Raw genomic sequence first — 25,104 nt, forward strand, 5'->3', positions numbered from 1 at the left:
CTTTGTTATAATTCTTTAGTATATTACTTGTGTGGTGTAGAAGATAATTATTTATGTAGAGATACTGCTTGTAAACCAATGATGGTAAGATGATGTCATGGGGTAGGACTGGATAAGTCTGACTTCTTCCTACTCCATTCAAGCATGTACTAGGTATAAGCAAATTGATATTGGATTAGCATTTGTTGGATATGTGTAAAATTATGTGTGTTGACATATCAACTGTCTTTACATGCTTGAAAGAATAAATCAAATCAAATCAAGATTTGTGCTGCAAAACAACTTGGAAGGAAAGATTTAATGAATCCTGCTGTACCATCTACTGCAATTCTGTAAGCTGTCATGAATAAACAGACTATTAAAATACATAAGTAACCTTAACGTTACTGCTGAATATCCTGTGAAGCTAAGGGATGACATTAGGGATAAACATAAGCTACATTGCTAGAGCTCGAAGCCTGACAGCTGTTACAAATGATAGCATCTTCGCCCAGTTAATATAAAGAGCTTTGTAGCTTCAAATGTGAAAATTAAGAAATGCCATGTTATCTCTGTCGGTGAGTTAGCTAAGTTAACACTCTTAAACTGTCCTATCTTTTGTGGAGTTTGGCGAAGCAGAGTAGTGCAACTGACACCGGTGCCAGTCGGTTAGTGACTGGAATTAAAAAAAAAAAACTGTGTAATTAATAGGCAATGAATGCCCCCACGTGAAGTGTCTGTTTTATCTTAGTGTTAAGAGAAAAGAAAGTATGGTCTCAATTAAAAGAAAAAAAGTAGTGACACCTCAGACTGTGTTTTTCCGGCTGCGGTTGTTAAATAGCTCAGGCCGCCTGCTGAGGCTACTCCGGGACTTCCTCTCAACAATGAAAAGTTAATGCGCTCACTTGTGTATCAAGTTTTCATACGTTGTACAATATTTTCTTCTGTCAAATGTAGCTAAATTATTCAATCTGGAAACACACCTGTTGCATGTGACGTCCGACGTAAAACAGTGTGAAGGCAGAGAAGCTTTCAAATCAACAAAAACAACATTTATAACCTACCGGATCGACGTCCATCTTGTTGGAACCAAGGCCTTCTGACAGCAGCCCACAGGATCAATTACTTTCAAGTTGGGGATATTATTAAAACCTTTTTTTTTTAAAGACCTGAAAGCTCGACGCTCCACCGAAACAATTATGTTTCCTCTTCTATGCAACTTCCGGGTCCCCCTCCTCTCTGGATTCCTTTGCTTCTAGTGTCAAGTAGCAAACACCACAATACGGCCACGGTACTTCCTAGTGAAAGGCTGCTTCTTAATAGGCGTTTGCATCTTTTTTGAGGGATTTTAGCCGGATTATACAAAAAGAGAGTACATTTAAGGAGCACTTTTATGTTGAATTTATTTTATTTTAGTCATAACATCAACATCAAATTATAGGCTCTTGAATACTACGGTAATTTTTTAATCAAATTGCCTCAGTGCTTTACATGCAGAATGAAGCCTATGAAAAACATTGATTCAGTCGAAAACTGACTTTTAGTTTATCCATTTTTTGATTTGCAGGCTTTATTGTTATGTTAACTGTAAAATGTGTGATGACTGGATTTTGTTAGGCCTTTATCCACTTTGCACCTTGACAACTGCATGCTTTTATTTTGAAGGCAGTTGCCGTAATTCCCTTTATCGTTTTAAAATACAGCAACTTGATGTGTCTCTACCTCTTTTATCCTAGGGATGGCGTCCTAGGCACACAGGCATCAAATGTTGACGGTGTACTTACTTCTGAATTGACCGAGATACAACTATCAAACAGTTTCATCACATTTTTTGTACTTCTGACCTGATCTGAGCAGCAGTGGCTTTCCCCACCTTGAGTCTTTATATATCCTTATGCCAAAGTCATTTGTCCATCCCAGGAAATTAACACTAAGATTTCTCTAATTTGCTCATTAGTTGTTTCTCAGTATGTTGTACTGCTAAAGGGAGGGTCATTTTTAACACAATAAAGTGGCATCAAAAAGTAAGGCTATAGGCTAGTAAGGCTGTTTATATTTATTTTGTCCTAAAGTATAGTCAGATCTTTATATAAGGTACAATTCTGAAACCATTTTATCTACTGTAACTAATAATACACAAATCATTTTATTGTCCTTCATAGTGAATACATTAAGCCATTCACAGTGGGGTTTATTAAAGAATAGTATGTGTAATATGGTTTGATTAAGTCCAATCAATGACTCCAGATCAGAGGTGCAGGTTAGAGCTACACTGATTTATAAAAACACTCCACCATCTGGAGTTTGCTGTTCACAAGAAGGATCTGCTGATGTGAACCATGCCTCACTTCTGATCAATAAATGTTGATTTGCCTAAAGCTGGAAAGGGTTTCAAAGTCTACAGCCCAGAGACAAATTTGTTATAAATGGAGATGAGTGACTACTCTCCCTAGAGGTGGCACAGTGCAAAGAAAACCCAGAGTAACAGCTAAAGGCTGAAATGTTTAATTGGTTGAGAACAACAGGCAGCATTATGTCTAGCATATAAAGGGCGCAACTTGAAAACATAATGAGCTGGTGCTGCTTTGCTGCCTCAGGAGATTGGACAGCTTATTAAAGTTTATTAGTGCATCTTCTAGGATAATGTCAGGGTGGCTGTCAACCAGCTGAAGCTCAGTAGAGGTTGGGTGATATAGTGGGATACTGACCATAAACATTTAAGTAAACCTACTTCAGAATGATGTGGAAAATCCACCTTTTGCCGTGGTCCGCTCAGAGCCCAGACCTTGACCGTTCACAGCAGACATCCTAAGAACATGTGAGCTGAAGCTGTTCTATGAGGAAGAATGGTTCAGAATTCCTCTTGAACATTGTGCAGGCCAGATCAACACCATGAATGATTAACAGCTATGTTCAGTAAAAACACAGACAATTGTGTTTGTGTGTTATTAACTTAAGTTCATTGCATTTGTCTAAGCCTGTGCTTTAGTTGAAAATCAGATCACATTTTATTATCAAATAATGCAGCTCACCAGGAAATTCCAAAGGGTTCACATACTTTGTCTTGCCACTTTAACACTGTATCTTTAGATCAGCAGCAATGTTCCTTGTCATAGATCTCATTTGATTAAGTAAAGATGTCATTCCGTACTGATCCACATGAGAAAACTCTAGTGATGAGAATATAGGATCACCATCTTATCAATATTTTAAATGAACCAGTGAAGGGTGAAATTTTACCTGCCCTTTGATGAAGACCAAAGGGCTGCTGGGAATTCAGTGTTTCCCAGCTAGCTCCTCCCTGTCCTGTAGCTCCTTGATGTACTGATGTCATACTGAGTCCCACCCAGCCGGCAGAGCCAGCCCTGACCAACCGGTTTCACTGCTGCTATGGAAGGCGAGGCTTAAATACTGATCTGCTGTTACGTCAGACAACTGCTGCAGGCCGCTCTGAATTGCAAGCAGCCCAAAATAATCTGAGCCATTATGTTTATTTGTCTGTTAAGCATTAGCAAGTGTGCTAAAAATACTGTTCACTGCACTCTTGAAGTATGAACTTTAAGCAAAAGCCTAATATTTGTTTTACAAAAAAGGCTTATTTTATGACAATCTATATTTTGGTGTTCGATAAGCAGTTCATTTTGTCTACACACAGGTTACACACCAATAGGACAGAATAAATCAAAGACAAATTCTAAAATCTTAAAAATCCAGGCAGATTCCTTTTTTAAAGTTATTTATTACATATTTGCTTAAAAAAAAAAAATCGCTGAAATCTAAACAGGAGAATGTCACAGAAACATATATTTAACAAAGTAAGGATGACTAAGTACAGAATAGCATAAAAGAATAGCACTATATTACAATGACCCATCATTCACTTCTCATCGGTGGTCTTGTCTGATGATGATATCTGACATGTCATCAACCTTCACCAGCTCCAAATTCTGTTATCAAAAAAAATAAAAAAAAAAAAAAAATTTTTGCAAGATACTGCACACTCAGCATATACAAGACAGGTGTAACTCTGGGATTAAAACAAAAAACATCATGAAAGGACAACTCCCTAATAGTGGGTATGGTGACTTTATAGCTAGTGCTAATTTTGCTATCACTACCTTCATTGTTGAGATTCAGGCAAGTTATATATAGAAATTCACCACCACTCTACAGTTATCATGGAGGGGGAATTAGCTACAGAGATAAAATCCATTTTTTTGTACCAGGCTGTAAACATGTTTTTTTCTGCTATAAAGTTGGGCATTTTAACATGGGAGTCTATGGAGACTGACTCCCTTTTGGAGCCAGCCTCAAGCGGCCGTTCGAGGACCCACGGGTTTTAACATTTCCGCATTACCTTGATTTTTCAGCCTCTGAGGCTGCTGCTTGGTATTTGCTTTGCTTCTGACTCAGAGATCAGCATGAGAAATTATGTGACTGACATCATGTTTATTATTTACAGTCTCAGAGGCTAACTGTGACTTCTCCAGTGACACCATTTAACACGGAACACAAAGAGGTTAGAGGAGGTTAGGAAGGACATACAAAGTAGTGGAGAACATTTCATAAAGGGGGATGCAAACTTATGAAACTGATATGATTTTCATTATTTTACTATACCCTTCTTTTTATACACTCCCTGACCATTTTTCTTACCTTTGTTGATGAAGGAACAGTTGTACAAGCTGAATGTGCATTAAATATGATGTTGAGGATAAAAATATTATTTTACTCCTTTGCCATTTCAAAGTAAGGAGATGCAAATGTTTGCATTCAACTCTATCTTGCTTGTATAATCTGTACTAAAATCACACTGTAAAAATAAAGATTCAGTGTTTGCGGTTTTATGTTTTGTTCTATTTATTGACAAGCCAAGAAACTGCCTAGGACACCTAAAATTTCAAAACTTTTTTTCTAAACCTTTCCAGGATTTTGACCAACAGAACAATGCAGCTTCAGTTACCTAACATAAAAAGAGGATTTAGCTTCATGGCCAAAAACAGTCAGCCATAATGCTTAAGATAAACAGCACTCACCTTTTCGTTGGCAAGGTGAAGCAGAGCAACAAAGGCCAGAGGCACTGACAGGTTCTGGGCCATCGTGTTTGGTAATCTGGACCACCACACAAAAAATAGACATACAAAGAGCATTCATGATCAGTCATACTGTTCAAACCTGGTGCCTTTAAGGAAGTTTTAGTTCTCAGTTCTGCTGCCAGCTGCACTGCACCCACCACCACACACATGTTTTGGTCAAACCATAGACCATTTAAAAATGGACAATGTGACAGCTCCCAGAAGTGATGCCGCCATGAGTCGATCACCCTCTGGTGGCTGGTTGCAGTGTAGGTTAGCAGATGAGACATGAGCCAAGCTAAAAAGTCAAAGTACAAATCAAATACATTTTTCTCATGCTGATGTGTGTGTACCATCGGTCCTTCTTCTGTTAAGGTTGTTTTTAAGAAGTTATTTGATGATATAACACTGGGTGCCTTTTGGATGATTTGACAGCTTTGATTGACAGTCTGATACATCACTGATGTTAATTTAGTTAGCTGGTACATAACCAGGCGTGGATGTTGAACGTGAAGTAATTTAGAGCTCTCTACATCAAAGCATGTGATCAGTTGGACTAAAATGCTATTTATTGGTGTACTACAATAAAATGAAATAAAATAAATGCCAAGTATGCTGCATAATACAGCACACATAGTGGTCTATGTTAATGTTGGACTATTCATCCTGAATTTAATGAATATAATATTTGATGCTCTTCTGACACAGTCCAAATGATGTTTGTTTCATGCACATTTAAGAATAAGGTGAACCTTAGGCAGGATGTGGAAGTGTGGAGGAAGCTCTCCATCTATGGAGACAGGAGTGGGACCTCCATCCATTGACTGTACAGTATGATTCAGAAGTAGATGCAGCATAGATACTGTATGTTATGTGGCTTATGTGGTTACAAAAACAGTTACTTTTTTATGATTTCTTAATATATTAACTTGTGAAAGTTTACATTTGACAAATCAAACTGGGGCTGCTTGACAATCAAATTACATTATTGTGAAATGCAGATGAATATAAAGAAATGTGCAATACAGGGCCAGACTTTTGCACCATAAAAACATGTTGATAATGTTCTTAAAGTGTCAAAATAAATATTTTCATAAAGATTAATATCTCTACATTTTACCTTTACTAGTAGTTGTTTCAGTTTCAGTAGCAGGAGTATGGCAGTGGAATAGTGGGATAAGTAAGGGAAGTTCATATAGCACAATAACACATTTTATTCATGCAGCAGATGTTCAAGGAAAATAATTGTGTGATTTGAGTAATGGGGGGGATTGTGCTCCAGTAAAGCTTTGACTAGCAAGGTCTATGGGTTAAACTACAGGGATCACACATTTCAAAATAACACACATCTATAAAACCTGTGGGGTTTGATGACAGGGATCAGTGTTAAACATGAGTATGCTCGCAGTGGCTGTATGATATAATTAACTAAGAAGTCAATATAATTCTATGAGTGAAGATGATTCTTCATGAGAATATACTGTAGACATGCTGGAGAAGAGTGTGTGTAAATCTGCATTTTCATATCCCAAGCCTGACTCCATCAACAGGGACAAAAATAAATAAATACAACATAGCATGAAATTCTCTTTTGATGAGTGCTATTAGGGCACATTATTTCTCATTAGTGCTACGTTATGGTAGGAGGTCTGCTGGTACCTTTGTAACAGTGTCTTTGTGGTCTCACTGAAGACTTTCTCCCCACACACCTCTGGTTTCTCCACAGTCTCCACCCCCTGCAGGGAACATGAAAGCATGACTAATAAAATAAAATAAAAATAAATTCATCTACACACACACACACCCAAACAGCTAAAACTCTGACTACATTTCTACTCTATCCACCAAATGTGAGCAGTGACTAAAGACTAAACTTTCAAAACCAGAAAATGAATAATTTATTATCTAGTATACCTGCTGACATAAAAGCTAATACATGACAGTGTAATTTACCTCTGTGAGCTCTTCTGGGCTTTCGGCCAGAAGAGTCCACATGCTGTTCTTGAGTCTCTTCATGTCCATATTCTTTGCGGTCTTAGCATAGTTGATCTCAATCTTGTTGACCTACAGGAAAAAGCAGTAACATTAAGTACATAACTAAAAAGCAAAAACTGAAATAATAACCTGACTAATTCATGATGGCGTAGGCTGTTGTGCAAAATGGACACATAGCCTTCATGCTTCCTAAATGTATTTTTTACTTTCAGAGTTACTGACTGCAGCACTTCAACAAACAACTCAAACAACTCTTGCGTGCGAATGCTGTTCCTAGACATCTCTGAGGACCTCTCCTGGACCAACAACACAGCATCACTGGCCAAGAAAGCTCAAACACGCCTCTACTTCCTCTGCAAACTGAGGAGAGCCAGTGCCCCACCCCCCATCATGTGTTCCTTCTACCGGGGCACCATTGAGAGCATCATCACTGTGTGGTACAGAGGCTGTACTGCCTCCTGCAGAAGGACCCTGCAACACATAGTGAATACAGCCAGTAAGATCATCGGTGCCCCTCTGCCTTCCCTCACGGATATTTTTAACACCCGCAGAGCCATCAGCATTGCTGATGACACCTCCCACCCCACACACTCCCACTTCAAACTCCTGCCTTCAGGGGGAAGGTATCAAAGTCTTCAGGCCCACTCCACCACACTTACAAACAGCTTTATCCACCAGGCTGTGAGGATGCTGAACGCTGTCCATTACCTCCCCCCCTCTACCCTCTAACCCACCACAGAACATAAAAAGACTACCTCTGCTGTTTTGCACAAACCCAGTAAATCCGTCATATCTACCAGTACTGAGATACACTACTGTTCTTGTGTTATGAAGAGCAGTGATTTTTCAACAGAACTGAGTGAGTTTCCTGCTATTGACACATACTGTCCTGTGCATAAACATAATACAATGCATGTCTATAGTATGTCTACAAACATTCAATGCACGGTGCCTCTCAATGTTAACGTTATGGATGTTTACTTAACATTGGTTAACCACCCTCAAAGGTCCAGTGACACACCACTAAAGATGTCAGATGATCACTGCAAAACAGGACAGAGAAGTCACTGCAGCTCATTGCATTTACACAGCAGGGTAGCAGTTAGTTAGCTACATAAGTCACTGCACAGTGGAGCATTCGACCACTCTGCTTCTTGCAGCCCCAGACAAAGACTGTTGTGTCGAAGTGTGTTCCCTCATCAAGCTCTATTTCCCCTTAATACTTTAACGTGAAACTAACCTTTTCCTAGCCCTGAGCGTTTTATGGTCAACATGAACAACTACTTTTGGTACTTGATAAAAACTTCATCTGCTTCGTCAGTGTATATGCTGACAACGTTACAACGTAGGCTGTAACCCCGTATTTCCTGTAGATTTCTTATTCTACTGTTATTCCAGCAGCGTAGATTGTTTTTCTCAGCAGCAACAACTATCAGACTGCAGTGAGTCAAGCACACCTCAAGCACAAACATAAACAGCTCTGGCTCAGTGTTGTCACAGCTGCCATGGCCAACGTGTCCAGCATAACTGCACTTTAACTGATGTCAGGTACTAGAAATCCATTGAAAGCACTTTTAGCTATAGCCACCATTGTGCAAAACAATCTCATGTGTCTTGAAAAGATTCATATAGAAGCTTCTGGGCAGAGATACCAGGAGCCACATACAACAGACCCTGCAGTAAATCTAGCGTCACTCACCCTGTGTGGTTCAGGCACCAGATCTTGCTCTCCATATGTGGAGATGTCCTGTAGATCTTGAGAGGGCGCAGGTATACTGTCACCTGAAGGTTGTGTGTCATCTGAACCCGCAAACAGTTCAACATCCTCGTCACTGTCGCCACCCTGCGGAGGCAGATGGACAAAGAAATGCCAACCTGAGGATGCAGACCAGAGATGTGGCCCCTAAAAGGTTTTTGCTATGCTGTGACATGTCATTGTTGATGACAATTCTGTCTCTTGGGATATTAGACATGCTCACATTTAGCAGATTCTATAACACAGTATTTGATTCAGAGGCAGCAGTTCAGCCTGGTGTTAAAGTAATTATAATCATCAGAATGGACAGGGCTGGGAAGGTCACAGATCTGATACCTGAATATTGTCATATGCCCTAAACATCCTCCCTCCTCTTCCACTTTCAGTCCCTCTAGTGAGGTGTACCATATTGTTTAAAGCTTAATGTGATAAATATCTGTCAATCTGACAAGTCTGTGACATTAATGCTATAGCAGCGTATTGTATTTACACCATGGTAACAACACCCAGCAATAATCATCAGAGAAAAAGAAGGAGTACAGGAAAACAAAACAAAAACAAATAAAAATCAGCAGTACGCTGAAATTAGTTTGATGATCACCAGCTGGAGTTCTAGCTGAAGTTCATTTTATGTTTGCAATTGATCCACTAGTTTTAGCTCAGTACAACAGGTCCATATGCACCTGTGACTCTTAGGGTTATTTTGGAGAGCCACAGCCCTATCGCTCAGTTTTCTCCTTTAAAACATTCTACAAATGCACCAGGTATCACACATACAGGATATAGGGCAATGGCTGTAAACACCTCTTACACAAAGTGAAGTACCTTGCAGTATAATGATATTACTATTTATGAACAACTATGGTACTTGGATAAATAAAGCCTGTTAAAATATAATAAAATCTAACAAAAACAAAGGGATGCAAAGGTGGGGTTCAGACCTGAAGACCTGGACAGAAGTTGTTGGTGTCATTGGCATTGTTGTAGTCATAGTCCCCAATGCCTTCTCCAAGTTCTCCAGACAGCCTCTTCTGGCCTTCCTGACTCAACTAGGGTAAACAAAACCAAACAGATCTTTTTAGTAAAACACAATCTACGTATCTTAATTTAGTTACACATACATAGAATGCATTGTCTCCATTGTATGAAAAGTAAAAAATAAATAAATAAAAAAAAGATGACCATGATAATTATGTTCTAGCAGTGGGCAGTATATCCAAGTAATGGGAGAATTTGTTCTGACATTTTCGGTGAGTACTCGTTATCTGACCAAGCTAGCTTTATCAGCAGGAGCTACATCTTGTTCAGAGCAGAATCAGCAAGGCACTAGTGTTCCAGTTGTACATTCAGAGTACTGAATATTCCTGACCTCAGGAGTTTGGACTTAAAGTTCAGACCACTACAACCGCTTACTGTGATTGTGAACAAGCTGTGCAACAGGACATGGACTAAAGCATATGCGTAGCAGTAAGTAGGTATGGTGTATAGTCAGGAGACATCTATTATGATTTGTTCAATTTATGTAACAAACAAACAAACAAACAAACAAAAAGTGCTCCACAAAACACACAACCAGAACTAGAGTGTCGCCAGAGTCCAGGCACAGCCAAGAAAAAGAGAGAGCAAGAGACCAGACAAGAATAAATATCCAAATAGCTTTTACTCATTGGTGAGAGCTAAAAACAACCCTGTTACTATTAATAGTTACTGTCCTGACATTAGCTGTAGAGATCTGCTAACACGAAAACACCACCACAGCAAAGTATACATCTCTGCGAATGTAATTTATGAAATAATTCAACCTAGGCTGGAACCCCGTCGTTGTCATCCCATCTCACGGAGATTTGTAGTTTTTCCAGTGGTAAAAACACATCTACCTCAGTCTCCCAAATAAATAAATTAGGAGGGTCAAAGTTAACATAATGTGTTAATGCAAATTTCTTTTTACAGAACAGATTTTTTTTGACGCGCTATTAACACAGGCACATTCTGTGATCATGACCCTCAGCCCGCCCTGTATTTTGGGAAAACAGGAAGCGATGAAGCAGCAGAAATGGATAAAGAAAAGGGTCTTTTGAATGACAAGTTCAATTTACATTTACTGTCAATGTGAACCAAGTTACCACTGAAGTACGTCAAGTCTCCAATACCACTTGCTGGCTAAGCATACAGCTGATGCAGAGAGCCCTCCTCCCTCTCATCAAAGACAGACCACACTGTATGGTTTGCAATGGCGACACCAGGACAACTCTACAAGCAACAAACTTTCAACAGCAACAGCTAAATGGTGGCTACAGTTTGCAGGCTGATTACCACTGTGACGGACAAGAATCTGCTTAAAATAATTGACATCACATCCAAAGCCTGCTCGTATGAACTGACTTCAAGAGCCACCACTGTAACCAAGATACACAACTTGTATGAAGACGAGAAGCTAAAGTGATGGAGGCGCTGAGACAGACTAACACGGCTACGTTCACTGAACACTACTGGACTTCTCTCAGTAATCAGTTACCTCGGGGTGCCGTTAAGATACAGTGGTGGAAAAAGTTCTCAGATTCTTTACTTAAGTAAAACTAGCAGTACACAAGTGTAATAATACTGTTACAAGTAAAATTCATGGATTCAAAATGAACTTAGGTAAAAGTACTAAAGTATTAGCATCAAAACATACTTAAAGTACTAAAAGTAAAAGTACTCATACGTACACTTATTCAGAACAACACATTCCTGTATATCATATTATTGTATTATAATTACTGATGCATTATTGTGTTAATCACAATGTTGCACTGGTAAAGGGGGAGCTAGTGTTAACTGGCTTATATGGATTTAATTTGAATTACTGCTGGGTAGCCTGTGAATTTACCTCCAAAGATCAATGATCTTATAATTATACTGTATTTTTGTATTAATCTGTTTCTGAAAAGTAACTAGTAATGAAAGTTATAAAATAGATGCAGTGTAGTAAAAAATAAAATATTTGCCTCTAAAATGTCGTGAAGTCCAAGTATGAAGCAACAGAAAATCAAAATACTCTAGTACAGATACCTCAAAATTGTACTTAAGTACAGTACTCAAGTAAATGTACTTAGTTACTTTCCACCACTGTTTAGGACAGATTTAAAAAAATGTGAGAAATCATGCGATAACTCCTGATTAAGTATCTTAATCAACTAACAGAATTAAAGTAAATTTGTCTCACACCAGAGTTTGTTTAGTCTTTGTCTTTCTTTCGCGGTTTAGGTATAACTTCAACTTGTAAACAAATGCACATGTACCACTGTCCAAGAGGAGGAGGGAAAGGCATCTAGTATTTACAACTGTTGGGTCCAACTCAATTACACTCAGCAACTGTAGGGGGAGACAAACTGCCAAGTTGTTGCTTTAAGCTAAAATCTGACTCCAGTGCTGAAGGGGATCCTGGACAGTGGAATGCGTCCCCAAAGACAGCCATATGCAACATGTAAGGCACTCATAGCTGTATTGTAAAAGCCCCTATACAGGTAAAAGGAAATGTCTCATTTATATCCAGTGATCCCAAATTAATTCCAACTATCTCTTGGTCTGCAAAAGTAATGGACCACACCAATGCTCTGATGCTACAAATAAAGAAAGTCAGTGTTTGTGCATCTCTACTTTCAACTCTGTGCACCGGCACTGCCAGCTGAGAGGAGTAGTGCATTCTCACTGAGCTTGAAGGTTTGAGGCTGAGCTGGGAGAGTCTCTCTGGGGGAAACTGGAAATCTGCTGGTAGAGTAGTCTTCTTATTGCTGGCACTGAGGGCAGACTTGCTGTTAGTGGTGGCAGCCTGTGAGGAGAAAGCATACAATGTCAGATTCAGTTCAGTTTCATAAAGTGTCCTTTTTCAACTCAGAAATTCATGATTTTGATTGAACTGAGACACCCTGGGCAGTCTCTCAAATTCCAGCAGGCAGTGATTCGGTCCTATTTCATTGAGCTGAATTACTACAGTTGAAACTGTAGTTGTAGCATCTGTATTGTGAAGAGATCTACCAAAACAACATCCACATGACCAGTGGTCAGATCTGCAAGTATACAGTAGCTGTCCTGACAAGTTCATGACAGATGATTGGAAACCTTAAAAGCAGAGCGTGCACACTGTGTCATGCTGTTTTCTAGCTGCAGCTACGACACTGCTCCTGTGCCCTCATCTCATCTGAGTTTATTTTCTATGGTCAAGCCATATCATTATCTGACCAGTAACTAAAAATACAATTGTTACTTTAACTTTCCAATAGTAGGAATGAGTACAAATTCAGCAATGCCTTATTAAGTATTCAGGCTGGTCACCGAACAAATAAAAGCAGATTTCTGGAATAGAGGCATAAAGACTCCCAGGGCTGATAACTGTGACACCACCTGCATCAAGAATGATTCCTAAAGTGCTGAATGCTGTGTTTCTATGGCTACCACACCAAAAAATGTCTCTACATTTCAACAGATGAAACATGTTGAGACAGACCACCGCTGTCGTTAGGTGTCACAGCTCTGAACATAAAAGCCTGTCTACATAATGACACTGGAGTTTCAGTCCAAAAATAAAACCCCCTCTGTTTAGACAAGATGACAACAATGAAGGCATGAAAAGTAAATCACCAACATCAATAGTATGAGGACTGTTATGCCTTCAACTCAGCCAGCTATTTTGTTTCTTTACTTACAATATTTAATACTATCTTTCTGACTAGGAAAAACTGAATTAAAGATATATGTAATACATTACAGTAGCTGTTAGAACAGCCACTTATTTAAGGAGTCTGAGATATAAATTAAGTTTTGCCTAGTTTGTACACACACAAACATGATATTGATTTTCTCATCTAAACCTTAGCGAGAATGTGAATATACTAATTTCTCCATATGGTGACAATTCCTTAAATACTGAGCATGAGGCAATATCTGCACCAGGTGGCAAGCTCTCATATTGAATATGACCTGTTTGGAATGAAAAACAAAGATTTTTACCCTTGTGGTGCGAAAGTAGGTGTCAAAGTTGACATCATCAGTGAAGTCTATTTCAAAGGCCTTCTTCGGTTTCCTTTTACGTGGCTCCTTATCAGGCAGATGGTCCACTGAAGGAGATTAAGTGAAATGAAACTGAATTGGAAAGTCGGTGACAGATGAGACAGATAACTGCTACTCTGCACACATTCAGCAAGGGTGGACATCCATTAGGAAAATCTTAGCTATCAGAGAAAATGTGAAAGCCTAATTTAACCCCATATCCCTCTAGCATGTCTAGCATGTATACCATATAGTGTAAGTAAGACACCTATTTCAAATACATTTCTGTTACATTTATGGTATTACATAATGGGATGAAAACCACCCTGGCAGGCCCCACATTAAGACAGCACAAAGAGAAGAAATACATTAGACCCAGGCTACATTAACTCATATCACAATAAATAAACAGCAAAAAATGTGTGTTGTTTCAGTATTAGAGCACTAGTCTGTCTACATGCATCCAGGAACGTAGATAAACAATAAGTAACATGTCGTTCTCAAGAGCACTTTATTTCTACTCTGGCATGATACCCGAGTCCATTAACAAAGAATTTCACTCACACTTGTGCTTTGGCTTGAACTGCCAGTAGCCTGGTCCAACCCACGTGGCCATAGTCCTGGGACTGAAGTACGAATACTCCCTGGGCTGAGAGGACAGCTGTAGACACATGGTGGCAATGTCTCCTTCTCCGATGGGAATCACATCCCTGTACCACCAAAAAAAAAAATAAACATTCAAACTAGCATGCAAGGAGACATAAATTAGCCTTCTATTAAGAGAGGCTGAAAGTGGTAGATTTGACCCATTCAGTATGTTCTAATGAATTAAATGCATACTCTGGAGGTGATATTGGTCAAAGTAATTACACTTCCCCAATGATGAAGTAATGTATTCTAAATTTGCAAGTAAAAATAGGAGTTATCAAGAACAGGCTATTTTTTGTGCACACAATGTTCAAACAGCATTAAAGAGAAATAGATGAGAAAAGAAAATGTGCAGAAAAGAGTCGTCACTATAAACTTTTCCCCAGTTCCCCTGGGACTATAAAAGTGATCTCACAAAAAAATGAGCTTCAATTAATCAGTAGAGCTGTGGTAAAAGGGCAAGTTCTTCCATCTCTGAGCAGAAAATAAACACTGCTGTTCAACTGCCCTACAATCCACAATCTCACCTTCCCCTGCTGGAGCCAGCTGCCTCACAACCATCTTTGTGCTCTTTGAATCCCTCCTCACAGTCACCCAGTCCCTCCTCATAGTCTGCGTCAAAGTCAGGGCAGTCATCTTCTTCAGGTTCGGGCTCGGCGTTCACATCAAACAAGTGTTCGCCCTGCTTCATCTTCTCCAAGAGCTGATTCATAGTCTGGAAGAAGATGCAAAGTCAGTCATACAGCATGGTCTGAAGGTAGTGGTCACTAGGGGTGTCACAGTAATCAGAAAAACATTTAAATATTAAATGAAACAAAATAGAGATCAAGAGATCAAAGATTTTTATTGTCAATTCACTATATGAACAGGACATACAAAAAAATCGAAATACTGTTTCTCTCTCACCTAATATTGAATGCCATACCATTTAAGAAACTAAAATAAAATAAAATAAGAAAACTAATTTAGAGTAATATGAATAAAACTAAATGGTACAACCTAATAGGATATGACTCAAAACCATGTACAATCAATGACAGTAGTGCAAATAATGACAAGAAGACTGTCAGGTGGTTAGTATCACCAGGGACGTTGGTGATGAGGTGCATAATGGCTTATGAGATGCACATGGACAGTAGTGCAAATGACCAACAGCAGCAGATATGATGGTAAAATCAGACTAATTTAGAGTAATATGAATAAAACTAAATGGTACAACCTAATAGGATATGACTCAAAACCATGTACAATCAATGACAGTAGTGCAAATAATGACAAGAAGACTGTCAGGTGGTTAGTATCACCAGGGGGGTAATGGACAGTGTTCATCATCCTCACAGCCTGGTGGATGAAGCTGTTTGTAAGTCTGGTGGAGTGGGCCTGAAGACGATACCTTCTCCCTGGCAGGAATCTAAAGTGAGAGGTATCATCAGCAATGCTGATGGCTCTGCAGGTGTTAAAAATGTCCGTGACGGAAGGCAGAGGGGCGCCGATGATCTTACTGGCTGTATTAACTATGTGCTGCAGAGTCCTTCTGTAGAAAGCAGTACTGCCTCCGTACCACACAGTGATGCAGCCAGTGATGATGCTGTCAATGGTGCCCCGGTAGAAGGAGCACATGATGGGGGGTGGGGCACTGGCTCTCCTCAGTTTGCGGAGGAAGTAGAGGCATGTTTGAGCTTTCTTGGCCAGTGATGCTGTGTTGTTGGTCCAGGAGAGGTCCTCAGATATGTGCACCCCCAGGAACTTGGTGCTGCTCACTCTCTCTACTACAGCATCATTGATGGTCAGTGGGGGATGCTTTATAAGTTTCCTCCTGAAGTCCACAATGATCTCTTTAGTCTTCCCCACATTGAAGGAGAGGTTATTGTCCTTACACCACTGGACCAGTTGGCACACCTCACTCCTGTAGTTGGCCTCATCATTGTTGGTAATGTGGTTAGTGCTTATTTCATGAGATCAGTCTTGTGCTGTGTGCTGTAGGTTGTGGGTCAGCAGTGTGAAGAGCAATGGGGTGAGCACACATCCCTCTGTTCTCAGCATGATGGTCTTGGAGGTGTTGCTGCTAACCCACACATTTTGTGGCCTCCCTGTTAGAAAGTCCAGCACCCAGTTGCAGAGAAAGGTTTGAGTCCCAAGTGTCCAAGTTTTTGTATAAGCTGCTGGGGAATGATTGTGTTGAATGTTTAACTGAAGTCTAGGAACAGCATTTGCATGTAAGAGCTGTTTGAATCTAGGTGGGGGAGGGCTGGTGTCCTCTGTGGACCTGTTTGACCTGTATGCGAAATGGAAAGGGTCATGTGAGGGAGGAAGGATGGACCTGACGTTCTGCATGACCAGCCGCTCAAAGCACTTCATAATAACTGAAGTCAGTGCTACAGGCCAATAGTCATTGTAACTGGTTGGGTGGGGCTTCTTTGGAATTGGAATTATTGTGGCAATTGCGGCAGCCTTGAAACATGTGGGAACAAACTGCTTGTCTCGGGGAGATGTTAAAGATGTCTATGAGGACATCCTTGAGCTCCTTGGCGCAGTCCTTTAAAACATGACCAGGTATGTTATCCGGTCCAGCTGCCTTGCGTGGGTTAATCCTGGAGAGGGTCTTCTTCACACTGGCTGCAGACAGACATACAGCCTGCTCGCCAGGGGAGGGGTGGCCTTCTGTGCCGATGTGTTGTTCTGTGTTTCAAAGCGGCCAAAAAAGTCACTGAGGCTGTTCAGCAGAGAAATGTCACTATCGCAAATCTGGGGTGGGGGTTTATGGTCTGAGGGTTTGGATGCCCCTCCAGAGACTCCAGATACTTTCTTGCTGTATTGCCTCCCTGATTCCACGGGACAGGTTGGCTCTTGCTGTTGCTAGGCCTGCAGTGTCGCTGGCCCTAAAGGCTGCATCCCGAGCACTCAGGAGTCCTGAGGGCTCGGAACCTCACCTGTCAACCACGGCTTCTGGTTAGCACAAACAGTGATATTTTTGCCGTGAGTGACATCACAGTGTAATTCCTGTATGTCTATGTAATTGTAAAGAGAGGCTGCTTGTTTGAAAATGTCCCAGTCTGTAGTTTTTTTTCAGTTATGGTTTTGTGTTCAATTCCAAGCATTATTTTCAGTGCCAAAGACTAAAGCCTTCAATCTGGCGACATATAAATATTGCTTAAAGTAGGTGTGAACGAAATGAAGCACAGGATCAATATACATAAATAGACCTTTAACAAATGGCTTAGTCAGACCTGCAAGGATGAAGGCACCATCTCCAAATCTGATTGCGGAAGCACTGTTGCGCGGAGGTGATTGACCTTTAAACCTAAATATCTTAGAACAACGGCCCTGTTCTTCAGACTGTGAACAACATGCTGAAATACCTGCATGCTACAGATTCTCTCTTTTCTACTCCACACAATATAAAATAAAGCCGTGCACGCAGATGGTCCAACGCTCTTTTTATATGATACATAAAAATATTTGTTAATAATTTAAAGACTAATATGCCAGCAGTGGATCATTTTAGCAAGTTGTTTTTACATGACTGAAGTTCTGAGACAATATGACATATTGAAAAAATAGTAGTAGTACTTTAAACTGCAGTACTGGAGCTTCTGTGCTGATATAAAATACATTATTGCTAGAGAGTTAGAAAACACCTAGAGACAATGCTGAGCAAAAAAAACCTCACGTTCAGTCTGCCATCTTTAGCCATTGGTCCTAAGGGCAGAGACACAACAAGCCGTCATGAAAGGACTAGCACCAATGAAGGCCGACTGCTGCCCCGCCTCACATCGGCTTTGTCTAGGCCAGTCGGGTTGAAAAAGTGGCACTTGACCACTGTGCACAAACCACAACCAACAGCCGACTAGCACATAATACACAATATTTATAATATTAGGCTTGGTGGTTATAGGGTTTCTCTGACCTGCTCAGGGTTCCAGCTAGTGAAGGAGAAGTCCTGCAGCGAGGGGCAGATGGAGCTTTTCTCCTGGGAGCGCTGCAATCCAGCTGACAGAAACACAGCAGAGAAAGATGGGCTTTAGCATTTTTACTAAAGGAACAGCTCAAAAGATAAAGCACGGTTAAGTGGTAGTGAGGCTTATACAGATACTTAATGGAGCAGTTTTTAAAGGCTTTTTACCCTTGAATGGGGATGCAGGGACTCTTTGTGGAGGGGGAGGAGAGTAAGAGGGTCTGGATTGCAGGAGGCTCATGTAGGAGGGAAAGAAAAAAATCACTGTTCTCACTGAAGAGAACAGACAAGAAGACACCAGCCGTACTGCTTTCATCAAAGGATGAGGCCATCCTCTGAAACATGGGGTCCACCTGGACAGGAAAGAAGCACAGTTAATCAATCATACAGTATGTTCAAGGCTGTAAATCAGAACTGTGGTCAGAAATATTAATACAGTTTACTGAAACTACATTTAGAGTAAAATGTGATTTTGGTTTTGAGCACTACAATAAATTTGGGTATGGAATGCAGTCATAATGAAGAGCAAAGATTAAAAAATTAATCTACAGACATCTCTCAAAGCTCCTAAGATAACAGTTAGTGACCCATGCCAAATAATTTATCTTAATCATCAAACAAGAACTCATTAAATTCAGTGGATATAAGCAGATTATGACGTTTTATAACTGCAGGGACAGGGCCTTGACTTACATTTAAGTATACTGACCTTTGTACATGAGTATACAAAATATAAGAGCACAGAAAAGGTGAATAAACTACTGATGCACTGATGTGCCACATCAGGTCAGTACTGGGGCTGATAATAAGCTTTCTGCTGTACTCAGGATGCAAACAAATATTAAATATAAATACTATGTGTCAGCACTGATCGGGGCATATTTCAGTCTCATTATCGGCAGGAAAAAGCCACTTCAATTCCGATCCTTATTTGGAACAGTCTTATGTCCAAGCAGACACGTGTGTATATTAATGCAAGTGCGGCCAGTAATTCCCTCATAGTGTACCATTTGTCGGAGTTTTGGACCATAGGTTTCCCTTTTCCTAAGTGTTTGTGTTGGCTCCTCTGTGTGTTTTTGTACACCAAGTGCTTCTTGTGCGTGAAGGAACATGCACCCAGTGAAGACACAAGCGCAAGCCTCCTGTGATGTGCACGCAAGATGTTACGTGGTGCTCACACTGTCCTTTCGGTGTAGACACAGTACGTTTTATGATTTTGTCCAGTGTTGCTACAACAGCCGTCACCTTTTGGTAATGCAGCAATATTAAACTGCCAAACAGGGATATCTAACTGGTTACACAAATTAATCAGTATCTGCCCTGTAGTGAATCTGTTGTTCTGAGTGTGTGTGAACTTTTTCATTTTGTCAAACTGGGGAAAACAATGTCAGCATAAACTCCTTTTCAATCAGATGGTTACAGAAGAACTAAACTTGAAGCTACAAGCCTTTTGCGCTCATTTCTGTTAGTGTGTCCGCCACATCTGAAGAACCATGATGATTATGCAAAATAGACCGAGGACAGATTAAAAAAATATTGGTGGAAATTGTACGACTTTCACAGATGAAAAACAACAAAATGTCATCCTGTAGTTTGTACTTATGTGGTGTGATTCTGATGTTTGAATTGGATGCAGTAATATGACTGAAAGGGAGAAAAGGAGGCAGAAGAGCAGAGTGAAAACTTCAGATCACCTGTGTCTACAACACTGACAATCTACTGGGTGTTTGAGAACTACATTTCAAGCTTTGGAACATAAATGCCATAACACTATCAAATAAAGTTTTATTTCTCTTGTTACTTTGATTTGATCTCTCATCATACTCCCTCTTTCTCACATTTACTCATGAACGATCCTTCTGTTATGTGTTTCCAGTAAAAACAGAGGCTTAGTTATTTAAGAATAGGGTCATATTCAATATTAACAGTATTTCCAACACTCCCCATACAGACTAAAACCAGCAATGATTTGCCTCTACTCAAGGCTAATGTCTGTCAATCCTGGATGAGCTTATTCATCAATGCCATAGACCTCCATTGTTATTAAAAAATGATTTAAAACATCAGTGAAACACACCACTGCACTGGGTGACGTTTCCTCATTATGAAACAAAAGACCATGATATTTTTTAAAAATGTACTGTAAACTTGTATTATTCTGTAAAGATGACATTTTACCTCACACCTCCTCTCAGACTCTGTGCTATTGATGTTGCTGAGGTTCTGCTCCACTGTCTTCTTAGGTGGCCTCTTTTTCTTCAATTGCTTGGCAGTAACTTCGCCTCCTGCAGCCTCTTCATCATCTTTATCTTCTTCCATTGGACCACGGTCTGTACAAAAACAAAACAAAACAAACAAACAAAAATAAATAGAAATAAAAAAGAGAAAAACGTCAAACAGTGTACACAAATAAAGCCTGAAAACCTGCTTCCTAGTTCCAATGCAATTTAGTGTATTTAAATAAAAATCTAATAACAAGCAGCGCTGAAGCTCTCACCCTCTCCAGGTTTGGTCTCAGCTCCCAGGCCACCCAGCACCCTGTAGGCATCAGCATGAACTGCATCTACCCTCACTGCATAGATCTTTGTACTGGCATCCAAAGTACCAGCTGCCACCTTTAGAAAGATACACACACAAATGATGCAAATGTCATATACACATAGTTTGCAAAATAAATAAATAAAAGTCTCTCAATGACTATTCCATACTATGGCAATTTCCTGGAATAACACAGCTCACAGCTCTAACACACTTTGACTGGGTTGACTCAGGATTCTTACTTTATCACAGTAAGGGAATCAATATTTCATCAGACAAAACACCACGCTACACTAATTTATCTTGACTTTTAAACTAACTTCATGCCATACCTCACTGGATTGAAGACCTTTAAAAGACAGCGTAAAACTTTTTAAGGACCTTGAGGTGCTACATTCAACCAGACCTTTTCTTTGGATCATTGATTCTAGGGAGTTAATTAGCTGATGGTTATCAACACTGATTAAAAAAAAATCCAAGATACATCTTTCAAAGACTTGGTTTGTTGAATTATGACAAAGTCTGTGTTTCTTCTCATTACTACAGCATTAAACAGAAAAATAGCTACAACATAGGGCTGTGCAATATGGCGCTATATAGTGCTGATATAAAAACACCTATCGTTTCATATCATACTCTCGTTTATTTTGTTGTGTCAAAAATCACACTCTTTACAATAATATTTGTCATCATTTGGAAGGACACTTTGCATTCTTCTACACAGTATGGGTGCATAAGTCCCCCAAACATGGAGGACAGTGAAGGTGAGATAGAATGGAAAAATTCCAAACAGGAGAAGGACTCTAACCAGTCAAGACAAAACGAGGAGCTTGTACTTAAAATAGTGGTGATTTCTGTAGTCTAGATGTGTTTTGGGTATGAAAAGCCTGACACGGACTAGAAAATAGTTCTTTTCAAATGATGCTTTTTTTACTCTCTTCTCTTGGGATATGAAATTCTGGTCATATCATACAGAACTACTAGAATAGATGAAATATGACAGATTTGATTCAGTTTTCTTGAATTAATTAGAAGTTACAATGACTTCAGGGGAAACAAGGGATTATCAATGGCTCATAAAGCAGATAAAAACTCCTTGAAGTACCTTGAAGTTTGTGATCTCTGAATCTTTCTGTTTGAGAATGTCAGCCATGTAGTCAATCAGATGCAGACCAAAGGCATTTTTGGTGGTGATTTTCTGCCCAAAATGAAGACACACATCAGTCGTTACTTTTAGCAATTAACAATCTCTTGCAAATGTGATACATTAGATGTTAAACACATGCAGTAGTACAAAAAGAGTATTAAAAAGTAATACATTTCCAGAATAATTATTCTGTAAGTATAATAACTCTTCATATTTATATTGTGCGCAACATGGAATGATTTCTCAGTGATTCAGGTAGTACATCTGTAGTATACTTACATTCTCAGTGGACAGCTTTATGCAGGTGGAGTAATGCTCTGATATTTGTGCATTTGACAATTTGGGCACAGCAGCAGGAGTCCCAGCAGCACTATAAAAAACGTGAGATTATTTTTAAGCTGTCATTATAGATATTTGGCAGGGCAGACAGAAAAGGCCTGTTAAAACCATGATTTAAAATGTCTTTTAAAACAAAGTCAGCTTAAATATAAACTACAAGTGTTACATGATTGGCCTGCTACCAAAAGTATGCTCAAAACACTGTCAGAAGCAGGGTTTGCTAAACATGTATCATACCTATGAGTTGCAGAGTCATTAAAGGAGGAGTCACTGGCACTCTGAAGGTCAAGGACTCTTGACCTTCGGCGCTGACGACGTTCCTGCTCATCATCGTTACCGGGGAAAGCAGCCAGCAGCAGGGTGCTGCAGGCTGCAGGGGACCCACCTTTGCTCTTCAAGGAGGATGACGTCCACGCTGAACGTACCCGGGAAAGGGGTGTCGAGGCTGCACTCATCTTAATTAGAGTCAGAGAAGCATGCAGTCAGTCTTACTGCTGATGAAAGAGCAATTAAGCCTTTATATCACCACAACAACTACGTTATTACACTTCCTCCCTTTATGATGTATTTCTACAGCCAGTGTGTGTAATGGTACATGCTTTACTAATATAAGATAAGATAATCATTTATTGTCATTGTAACACATACAACGAAATTTTAGTGACCTCCAGTCGTTACAGCAACAGAAAAAAACAACACATAAAAGATCATATTAAAAAACGTAACCGCTAGAAAAACGAAATAAACAACAGACGTCTCACACCCCCTGCCATCTTTGTATGTAAAGCATGTCGTTTTCTGTCACTGGGACCTGAGTTGAGATTTATCGTTACAACTAACGTCATAATCATAACAGCAAATACCAAATGAAAAAAGCATTCGGATGGTTGAGGTGATATAAGGTTAAATCAACAGAACGCTAACGCTATAGCACATTTGACAAGTTTATTTAATGAGCTAATTAAAGATCAACAAAACAACAAGAAAACCAGTTGCTAACATTACGCTAATGTATTTGTATGCAATCTAGCATAAAGACGCTAGCGTTAGCTAGCATTAGCTAGCAAATAAATATGAACGTGTTGTAACTATCGGTATCAGCTAACTGGCTTACGGACACACATGAGCTTAGCGCAAAACTTCTTTTGTCTACTCAGCGTACCTCGAAATGTGTAAAATCCGATGTGGCTTTATTTGCAACCTCTTATTATTAGCAATACTGCATTGGTGATCGAGTAAGCAGCAGTCCCTCTTTTCTTTCTGTTAAGCGTTTGAATTTTTGCGCCGAACGGTTTGCGTAACGCCGCCAAACGTCGTGACGTTAAACCACGCCCAGGTACTTTACTTTTTTTTTCAATACTTTATTGAGGCATATGACAGTAGTTATACATACGTAAATAGATCGGAAACAAGAGGACTATAACATAAAATAAAGAACATAAAAACAAGAACAACATCGAAGCAGACAATGTGAACATGAAACTTTTAGGCCAGGGGGTGACTTAATGGGTTAAGTTAAGTAAAAACATTCAGGGAAGTACATATATTACAAATTTTGATAGCTTTTTTATTTTCGCTCTTCAGGATGGAGGAGAAATAATTTTTAATTTCGCATAACAGACAGAAAACACACGATGTATTAATAGACATATTAAATCTTGTAAGATAATGAGCAGATGGGTAAAATCTGTGAATTAACTTAAAGGAGACCTCTCTTATTTTATTACTGATCATATATTTAAAAGGCAATAACCATACTTTATCCCAGCAAATGTCCGGAACCAAAGTATTCCAGTATGATATAATATATGGCATAGACACTACATCCTGTTGAAAAATAGCGCGAATAGCTCGATTGTTCTTCTTTCTTATAGTGGTGAAGCATGTTTTCCCTATGAACGTGTCGGCTGGGTCCAATAGAAAAGAGGAGTCATCCGTATCATTGTCCAGGTTCTTGAAGAGCATCAGCAGTCCAGAGGGAATCGCTCCAATAGTCAATGAGTATTCCTTTAGTGTAGGACTAAAGTTAAATCGATTTTTCAGTTCTTCAAATGTCAAAGGAACACCCTGGTCATTTAAAAGCTGTTTCACCAACAGGATATTATTTTCAAACCAATTATAAAGAAATAGAGATTTACTCTTATGAGTTATATATTGGTTGTTCCAGATGTAACATTTGTGTGGGGAAAAGTTGTGTTTATAGGCTAGGGTCCATGACAATAGCATTTGTTTGTGAAAATTGGAAAGTACTACTGGGATTTTATTAACATTGTATTGACAGAGCAAGGTAAATTTTAAGCCACCAATTTTAGAGAAAACACAGTGAGGGAATATATACCAGATAGATAAAGGAGATTTCAAATATGATTTCAGCCAATTGATTTTAAAGGTGTTGTTTAGGGTGGTAAAATCTAATAAGTTAAGGCCACCATTTCCATATGTGTTCATCATTACAGATTTTTTAACATAGTGTATGCGATTTTTCCATATAAAGGTAAATAATGTTTGATCAATCGATTTAAGTATTTGCGGATTTAAGTATAAAGATTGAGCTGCATATATTAATCTAGAGATTCCCTCTGCTTGCCCAGGTACTTTTCTGTGACTTTGCAGGCAAAGGGGAAAAAACAGCCTCAAAAGCTCA

General features: G+C 39.4%; 2 protein-coding genes across 3 annotated transcripts in view; both read right to left on the reverse strand.

The window, feature by feature from the left end:
* Window positions 1–1,268, reverse strand: part of vamp8 (vesicle-associated membrane protein 8 (endobrevin)) — a 9,944-nt gene extending 8,676 nt beyond the window's left edge. The window contains exon 1 of one of the 2 annotated variants that reach the window (XM_020590719.1): window positions 1,044–1,268. In XM_020590719.1, coding sequence (XP_020446375.1) covers window positions 1,044–1,058 — 15 coding nt within the window. In that variant the 5' untranslated portion in view covers window positions 1,059–1,268. The other variant, XM_020590720.1, reaches the window with a different exon arrangement.
* Window positions 1,269–3,720: 2,452 nt separating this feature from the next.
* On the reverse strand, window positions 3,721–23,757 carry ncaph (non-SMC condensin I complex, subunit H). Its single transcript, XM_020590273.1, is given in 19 exon segments — window positions 3,721–3,926; window positions 5,016–5,091; window positions 6,714–6,790; window positions 7,008–7,118; window positions 8,749–8,892; window positions 9,747–9,854; window positions 12,497–12,616; window positions 13,795–13,901; window positions 14,398–14,543; window positions 15,009–15,196; window positions 18,389–18,471; window positions 18,605–18,699; window positions 18,701–18,789; window positions 20,615–20,766; window positions 20,934–21,051; window positions 22,080–22,172; window positions 22,401–22,491; window positions 22,698–22,915; window positions 23,623–23,757. Coding segments are annotated over 18 exon segments (2,079 nt in total). The 5' UTR covers window positions 23,623–23,757; the 3' UTR covers window positions 3,721–3,863.
* Between the last annotated feature and the right edge of the window lie 1,347 nt (window positions 23,758–25,104).

Source organism: Monopterus albus, unplaced genomic scaffold (genome assembly GCF_001952655.1).
Source record: "Monopterus albus unplaced genomic scaffold, M_albus_1.0 scaffold12.1, whole genome shotgun sequence".
In the NCBI taxonomy this organism is placed as follows: Eukaryota; Metazoa; Chordata; class Actinopteri; order Synbranchiformes; family Synbranchidae; genus Monopterus; species Monopterus albus.